We start from the raw sequence: 8,885 nt of genomic DNA, 5'->3' as shown, positions 1-8,885 counted from the left end.
GTTAAGAATGCTTTTCTCCCCAGGACTTCTCAAAGCCTTTAGTATATTGAGGCTTTGTGAGAATCTCCAAGTGGGATTAGAGTATGCAGCACTCTCCAAACTCGGTTGATCATGGACCTCTTTTGTTGTGGAAAGCATTGCACGGCACTGGTGTTCCGTGCAGAACCAGTTTGGGAAACAAACCCTTAGCAAATTCCCCTTGCCCTATGGGAGTGGATGCTGGGCCTTGGCCCAGCTCCCTGTACCCTCTTGACTGTCCTTCAGTCAGACTCAAGATGTGCCTCCAGGATCAGCCTATGAGGAGGCCCCAGGTCTTCCTGTTTGAGTTTCTGCTTCCTTTTCAGTAAACTGAGGATGATAATAGCATTAATAGCATCTTGTCTAGTTGTTTTGGAAATCATAAAAGCTAACTCATGAGGAATCATGGGGTAGATGATGATGCTTTGCAGGGTACTCAATATGTGTCCTCTCTTCCTATCTTCCCTCCCTCCCTCCCTCCCTTCCTTCCCTTCCTTCCTTCCTTCCTTCCTTCCTTCCTTCCTTCCTTCCTTCCTCTTTCCCTCCCTCCCTCCCTCCTTCCCTCCCACCTCCCTTTCTTTGTTCTTCCCTCCTCCACCCATTTATTCTCATCCATCCATCTATTCATCTTTTCTTTATCCATCCATCCATCCATCCATCCCTCCCTTCTTCACTCCGTCCCTTTGTCCTTACTGGCTATATGACTCTTGGCACATTCTCTAAGCTTGTTTCCTTATCTATAAAACGCATGCAATAATAAGAGCTACCTTGGCCGGGCGCAGTGGCTCATGCCTGTAATCCCAGCACTTTGGGAGGCCAAGGCAGGAGGATCACTTGAGGTCAGGAGTTTGAGATCAGCCTGGCCAACATGGTGAAACCCTGTCTCTACTAAAAATTAAAAAATTAGCTGGGTGTGGTGGTGCACACTTGTAATCCCAGCTACTTGGGAGGCTGAGGTGGGAGGGTCGCTTGAACCTGGGAGGCAGAGGTTGCAATGAGCTGAGCCAAGATCATACCACTGCATTCCAGCCTGGGAGACAAAGTGAGACTCTGACTCAAAAAAAAAACAAAAACAAAAACAAAAAAAAAACTACCTTATAAAGTTGCTGTGAGGATTAAATGAGATGTACCAACTAAAGGCCCAGGAACACAAAGAATACATAGTAAATGGTAGCTCTTATCACTTTCCGCTGCTCTTCCCAGCGTCTCTGCTTCTCTATTCTTTCCTTTGCATTTTGGGTAGATCTAGACTCCAGAAAGAAGGAGCTATCCTGGGCCTCACCAGGAAGTGACCCATGTTCCAGACCTGTGGCCCTTTTCTACCTGGAAGTTGAAGTCTGACCCAGTTGTCTCATTAGTCTCTGAGGGAGCAGGGGAGGGAAAGAGTTTTGGACACACTGCAGAGCAGGAAACGGAGACACAGAGAGGTTGCGGAGTGGGCTGGTGACACAGCTGGAATGGGAGCCCCTCTTGCTGCCCTCCCAGCTCCTGGCTCCTTCCTAGCACCCCCTTATCACGCATCAGGATGCCCTGGGGATGATGGGGAGGTGCCAGGGATGGGCTGAGATTTGAGGGAGGCTCTGCACCCTTCCCTAGGCACTGCTGGAATTCCTCAGGAAGGTGGTGGCCCGGGAACAGCACAACAAGATGACTCTGTGGAATGTTTCCACCGTGATGGCCCCTAACCTCTTTCTGCACCAAGGGCGGCCCCCCAAGCTCCCCAAAGGCAAGGAGAAGCAGCTGGCAGAGGGGGCAGCCGAGGTGGTGCAGATAATGGTGCAATACCAGGATCTGCTGTGGACGGTGAGTGCTGCTGGGTATCCCTCCTCTGCGTGCAGCTGCCCTGCCGCCCCTGCTGTCCAGGAGCCTGGGCATTGTCCTTTCAGTTCCCTAGTGTGTCCCTTGCAGGACCTTTGTTGACCTCTACACAGGCCTGTGTTTTCTTCCTCCCCCTGCCTTAGTAACCAAGAAGAAGTGTCTTCACTTTCTGTCTCCACTGCCACGCCTGTCAGTCAGTCTGCTGCCATCTGGTCTATCTCAGATTGCAGGAGTTCCCCCAACTCCTGCGCAAATAATTCCTTCACATCAAAGCTTTTATGCTGCTGAGAAAGCCCCATCCCTGAGGCCCAGGATCACAGGGCTGCCTAAGATAGAGCCTGGAACCAGACAACAAGGATACCCCTGACCCCCTGCCCCCACCGTGAGCTTTGCCCTGAGTAACAAGTGACAGCAAGGAGAGGAGCCAGAGCAGGAGAGAGGCCCCTCTGTGGTGTCAGCATGCATGGTGCCCCTAGCACTGAGATCCCTCCAGCTCTTGAGACTCCTGTGAACACAAGGTAGCACCATCTACCACTGCTGACCAGGCTGCTTTCTCACCTAGAGATGTGTAGTCTCTTCCCTCCATCTGTTCATTCATCCTTCCATTCAGTCCCCCATCCACCCACCCACTCACCCACCTACCCATCCATCCATCCACCCACTCACCCACCCACCCATCCATTTATGCAACTGCCCATCACCCACCCACTCACCCACTCACCTATCACCCCCACCCATCTATTTACCCACCCATCCATCCATTAATTCCTCCAACTCCCCCATCCACCCATCTGCCAATCTGTCATCCACTCACCCATCCACCAATCATGCATCTCTCCACTCATCTACCAATCCATCCATCCACTCATTCACCCATCCATCCACCCACCCATCTACTCAACCATGCATCTATCCAACTAAATCATGCATCTATCCAACTATCTACCCATCCATCCGTCCACTCATCTACCAAACCATGCATCTATCCCACTATCTACCCATCCATCCACGCACAGTCCTTCCCCCATCCCTGCCTTCTTCCATGGTCATTAGGTTAGATTTCCTATTCCAGAAACCAGCAAGTGACGCCCTCTCTGACTGTTCCCACTTTCTTTCTGACCCTTCCTGGGCACTCTTCTGTGTTCTAAACACAGCAAATGCCAGCTGGCACTCCAAATTCATCTAGTACTTCACACTTCTGAATTTTTGCTTATGCAGTTTACTCTGCCTGGAATTCCCTTCCCTTTTTTTTTTTTTTTAAGGGCAGAAGCCTGGTGTCCTCTGCTCATTCTTTAAGACCTCCTAGTTCAAGAGTCAACTCCTCTGTCAAAAGTCCCCTACTCCTCCCCCCACACCCCTTACACCCCCATAGTTCCTTTCTTCTCTGCACTCAGCCCTTTGAGATAATGTTGCTACTAAAAGACATTGGATTGTAATACTTCTTTTTATTGGAGGAAGCTTTAAAAATTCAAGAAATTCCTGAAAGTTTTCTTGTTAGAAAAGCTTCAGAAAACATAGATGTAGAAAAAGTGAAAGGGGAGAACCCCCATCACCCTCGCCCTTCCCCGTGTGTGTCACCTTTAGACAGCACACACATAGCAAAGAAGGGAGTTCAGAATCGACTCCAGTTCCGTCAGACCCTGGGAGACAGAAACGTGTTATTATCAGGGTCCATGGAGTCTGGGTTCTCTGACTCTGCTGGGTTCGGATTCCACAGAGAGGCATGGGTTGATCTAGAGGTCTCTGTAGGAATCCCCCAGTGTGGGCTGTCTGGAGGTTCTCAGAACAGAGCCTGCTCCAGGTGTGTTTTGGGGATACCCCTGCCTGTGCCAGTGAGCAGCTATCCCTCAGCAGGTGCAGGACCCTCCAGCCTCTGTTGAGGGGACCACTATCCACTAAGCTTCAGGGTGGGCTCCACTCTCAGGGTCCCCTACTCCAAGGTCCACTTTAGGGGCTGGATGCCCCCTCCTCATTCCACCAAACCAGTGCTTCCATCCCGTGTCCAACAAATGCATATTTCCAAGCCCTGTGGGACGCTGGGCCAGGGAAGAGGCCACGATGACCCTGGAGGGGGCTCTGCCTCTCGCCCCCAGCAGTCCTATCCCCCTGCGAAGACTTGATCCTTTCTGGCCAGGTCGCCTCTTTCCTGGTCGCCCAGGTGCGAAAACTGAACGACAGCAGCAGCAGGCGCCCCCAGCTCTGCGACGCAGGCCTCAAGACTTGGCTGCGGAGGATGCACGCAGACAGGGACAAGGCGGGGGACGGCCTCGAGGCGGTGAGTGCCCCCGACCCCAGACAGGTGCAGAAGGGCCAAAGCGACGGGAGGGCACCTGGGGCGCGGTGCTTCCCTTCCTCCAGGTCCCCGCTACCGGGCTGCCAGCAACGGCCCAGTGAGGCCACCAGGAGGCGCTGCGGCGCCGTCACGGGGAGAGAGGAGGCGTGGCTGCGAAACGAGGGCTTAGAAGGGGGTTGGGGAGGGGAAATGGAGTGACTCGGAGACTTCCCCTAGAAACCACCACCGCCACCCCATTTTTAGGCAGCCCCTGGCTGAGGGTTGGGAAAATGGGGGTCGCTCTGCGGGGTGTGAGACGATTCGGGCTGGGAGGGGGATAGTAGGAGGGAAGAGCCTTCCAAAAATGCTGAGTATTCCTGGGAGGGGTCCTGAACACGGTTCCTTATTAAAGTCCCGATCAGAGAAATTGATGTGCTTCGAGGCTGCACCGTGCACGATGTGTGGGTGATGGGTCTTTATACAAACCTACATGTCTGTGTTTGTGGGTGCGTTGCATGTACTCCTGCTATGTGTACAAGTGCAAAACACAGGCATAGAAACACAAACACACATCCGGAATGTGTATGTCTGTGATCTGTGCCCAAGTGGCCGGTGTGCGTGTGTGTGAGTGTGTGTGTGCATCTTGTGGTTTTCAGCGTGGGCATTTGTGTAAGTGCCACGTATGCGTGTTTATGCATCCATGTTTGAACTCCAGGCAAGCTGACTCCCATATATATATATATATATATATATCTTTCTCTCTCTCTCTCTCTCTGCAGACTCCCAAGGTGGCAAAGATCCAGGTGGTCTGGCCTATCAAGGACCCCTTGAAGGTGCCTCTCACCCCCAGCACCAAAGTGGCCCACGTCCTGAGGCAGTTCACAGAGCACCTCAGCCCTGGTTCCGAGGGTCAAGAAGACAGTAAGGACGTGGACAGCCTCCTTCTACAGTAAGGGGCACCTCCTGGAGGCAGGAGCCTTCTCCCTACAGGCAGGGCTCTGCACCCCGGAGCTGAAGGCCAGCAGGGAGTTACACATACTGTTGGCCTTACCTGGCCTTCCCTTTCTGGGGTGGTCAGATGGGTTCTCCAACCTTAGAGAGTTTCTTGGCTCCAAGTAATAATCATCATGACCACCACTCACTCATTCATTTTAATAGGTATTTAATGAATGCCTACCACCAGGCACCATGTTTTTCTGTTTGTTTGTTTGTTTGTTTGTTTGTTTGTTTGTTTTGAGACAGAATCTAGCTCTGTCGCCCAGGCTGGAGTGCAGTGGCTCGATCTTGGCTCACTGCAACCTCCTCCTCCCAGGTTCAAGCGATTTTCCTGCCTCAGCCTCCCAAGTAGCTGGGATTACAGGCGCCTGCCACCATGCCTGGCTAATTTTTTTGTATTTTTAATAGAGACTGGGTTTTACCATGTTAGCCAGGCTGGTGTCAAACTCCTGAACTCAAGTGATCTGCCCACCTCAGCCTTCCAAAGTGCTGGGATTACAGGTGTGAGCCACTGCACCTGGCCACCATGTATTAAGAGAATTACAGACTAGCCATGAAAAGAACAGACAGAGGCCCTGCTCTTAAGAGCTCACAGTCCTGAGGAAGAGCTGGACATAAAGCAAATCGTCACGAATCAAAGATCAAGTTACAAACTGTATTAGGTTTCATAAGAAATGCAGGGAACAATGTGTCTGGAAGACAAGGAAGCTGGTGTCATCTGGGAGCAAGGTGAGGCTTCCAGGCACAGAAAACTGCATGGTAAAGGTCCTGCAGCAAGGAGCAGAGCCTGGTCAAGGATCTGGAAGAAGGTCAGGGGCTGATGTGCAGCCATCATTCCCAGGGTACAGGAAACAGCCCGAGACCTCAAGAGCTCCCTTGTTGGCACTGGCACAAGGGACCCTCAGACTGTCATCTTCAGCAAGTCTCTGGTCCAGCTCCTCCTTGAAGAGATGGGAGCACTAAGACTCAGAAAAGAGAAGGGACTTGCCTGAGGCCACATGGCAGATAAGAGGCCATGGAATTGAACTCAGGATACCCATAATTATCATATAATAATTGTGATTCTTAGATGATAGGCATAATTATCATATGTAATCATACAATGTCCATAATCCATCTTGACTCAAAATCTTCCCCTCACAGCAGGCTCCTGTCCCCATCTGTCACCACTTATTCCCTTGCCCTCGCAGTCTCCATTCTGATGCCCACAAGGAAGGGGCCTCGCAGCGGGGTGCACCCCTAGCTGAGCCTCACCACGTGCCCTCCAGCTACCTCTCCCCAGCCCCTGGTTGCTGGACTCTGTCACTGGCTCCAGCTCTCTCAGGAGGGTCCTTATGCTGCTTCTCCCCCGCGGGACCAAAAATCAGTGAGGTCTACCCTTTCCAGGCCTGGGGGCCATGCACAGTTGTTGGTCTTGCTGTTCCCAGAAGAAAAAGGCAGTAGTTGTTTTTTTTTTCTCTCTCTCTGTTTTACAGCCACAGGTCCATGGAGTCAGCCAACATCCTCCTCTATGAAGTTGGAGGGAATATCAGTAAGTTCCACTGTGGGAAACGGGAACAGAGCCCAGGTCCCTGGGAATTCTTCGACCTCAAAGGCTCACTGGGCCCTTCTTGGGGAGGCCAGAGTAGGCCTGCAGATGAGCCCTCCCCTCAGGTCTCTGTCTTCAATGAAACCAGGCGGAATCCTGCTGTAAGGTTAAAGGTTAGCCTGTGCAAGTCTTAGGAGCCTATCCTGGAGTTTGGATTTTGCCTAGAGCTGGCCTCAGGCTTGCAGAGAGAGGCAGAAGATTTGTTTAGTGTGAAGGTTCGCAGTAGCACCAGCGAAACCGACGCCTCTGGGACACCCTAGCTGGGATGGACCTCATCCCTGGCCTAGGGGCCAAGGAGTCCTTAAGGAATTCTGCAAACACATATCCAGCTCTGGGAGGTCCCTGGCTCTGTGGGAACCAAGGATGGGCAGCTGTTTCCCTTTGCGTTCTCTAGAGCAATGATCCTCAGACTTTACCAGAACCTCAGGTTCCACTGGAGGGCTAAGACACAGATGGCAGGGCCTAAGAATGTGTGTTTCTGATGAGTTCCCAGGAGTTGCAGATGCTGCTGGTCAGGGGGGCCACACTTTGAGGGCCACTGGCCAAGAAGCAGAAGCTAAGACATGGCTTCAGTAGTACATGATGCATTGAGGGGGTGTCCCTCAGGAAAAGGGTTCCAAGGGACAGAGTGAAGGAGGATAGGGAAGGGGCAGGGGCCAGGAGAGTTAGCATCCTGGAGCTTGGCCTGATCCACTAGGGGGCTCTAGAGTACAAATCACATCAGAGTTGTTGCATTTTGAGGCAAGGAGACTGGTCTTTGGTAAGTCTGTGTGTCAGTCATCGACTGTGAGCTTCCCAGGGGAAAGGGGGTGTCACTTTTCTGGCAAGGCATCTTCCCTCAGTGGAGCTCAGTTCTCCAGCAAAAGAGGTAGCTGTGAGCTGTAGCAGTCAAGATGCATACAGCCAGGGGACAGTGCACTGCCTGGTGAAGGGCTCTGCAGGGGAACAGCATCTCCCACAGCCTCCCGCTCAACCTCCTTCACCCCTTCTTCCCACAGATGAGCATCGCCTGGACCCAGATGCCTACCTCTTAGATCTGTACCGTGCCAACCCGCATGGCGAGTGGGTCCTTAAACAGAGCCCCACCTAAACCCTGTGAGTCTCGGGAGCAGCCTGGATGCCTCCTCCTCTCCCCTGCTAGCTCTGTGTCCATGTACCCAGCATGAGAACAAAGCTATTTCAGGGGAAGGTCTGAGTTTTCTTCCAAGGCATCCTTCTCTGAAATACCTCTCAGACCCCTTAGAAATAGACTCAGGGCTAGTGCTCTCTCCACTCAGAGGGGATGAAGGGCTAGGGCCTCAGGGAGGGGAGGCCAACACTGTAGTCATCATCAGCCCTGGGAGAACTGGACAGAGGAAGAACTTCCCTTCACAGCTCTCATGTTTTAACCACGCGCACAAAGCCCTCACTCCCCTCCACCCCCCAGCCCTCCAGAGAGTTGCTTCCTACACCACGCTTGCTGTATGACACCACCACTTGGGGTGCTTGTATCTCCATGGGCTTCTGTCCATGGCTTCCAGACTGGAGGAAAATTAAAAATTCAACACCTTTATCAAGAGGTAGTTGGTTTTTTTTTCCCCCCAGGCAAAATTGTTTTGAAAGTGGCCCTACAATGTGTAGTAGCAGCAGCACCAGAGACAAAACCAGGAGAGCTCTGTGACCTTGGACAAGCCCCTTGCCCTCTCAGAATCCTTCCAGGATGAGGGGCTAGGGCCTCAGGGAGAGGAAGCCAACGTTGTAGCCATGATCAGCCCCGGGAGAACTGGACAGAGGAAGACTTCACTTCACAGCTCTCACGCTTTACATGTTGATTTGTACAGTCTTGTCATTTTATAATATAATATGTAAATGTAATTGTTTAAAGGCACAACAAGTTCAACGTTACATTTACTTTGCCTGTTTTTCTCTCCAGTCCAGTGCTCGGTAGGTGTTGTCCTTCCAGCGAGTTGACATGGGAGCTTGGTGACGAGAGCATCTTGCTGAACTGCTCAAAGGGCTTTGGCCCATGTGATCCAGCCACGCCTTGAACCCACAACCACCGGGGGTGGGGGGGGGGCAGGAAGAGAACTCAGAATGGGGAGGCATGGAGTAATGACACCCATTGCTGAAGGGTGGGGGCATTGCAGGGACAGCCTGTCTGGGAATATTCTCATCTCCTACAGTCCCAGGTCTCACCCTTCCTCTTTTCCTCTG

The 8,885-nt window shown here is 52.2% G+C and overlaps 1 protein-coding gene across 1 annotated transcript in view; it reads left to right on the top strand.

Annotated features, from left to right (window-relative positions):
- Nucleotides 1-8,574, top strand: part of ARHGAP40 (Rho GTPase activating protein 40) — a 49,918-nt gene extending 41,344 nt beyond the window's left edge. Inside the window, exons 11-15 of the mRNA XM_012511737.2 lie at nt 1,615-1,821; nt 3,971-4,111; nt 4,888-5,057; nt 6,580-6,635; nt 7,691-8,574. Coding sequence (XP_012367191.2) covers nt 1,615-1,821; nt 3,971-4,111; nt 4,888-5,057; nt 6,580-6,635; nt 7,691-7,782 — 666 coding nt within the window. The 3' untranslated portion in view covers nt 7,783-8,574. The remainder of the gene's footprint in view (nt 1-1,614; nt 1,822-3,970; nt 4,112-4,887; nt 5,058-6,579; nt 6,636-7,690) is intronic.
- Nucleotides 8,575-8,885: the final 311 nt, after the last annotated feature.

This window comes from Nomascus leucogenys, chromosome 13 (genome assembly GCF_006542625.1).
Source record: "Nomascus leucogenys isolate Asia chromosome 13, Asia_NLE_v1, whole genome shotgun sequence".
NCBI lineage: Eukaryota > Metazoa > Chordata > Mammalia > Primates > Hylobatidae > Nomascus > Nomascus leucogenys.
The sequence above is the reverse complement of the archived record's forward strand: the minus strand, read 5'-3'. Positions and strand labels throughout refer to the sequence as shown.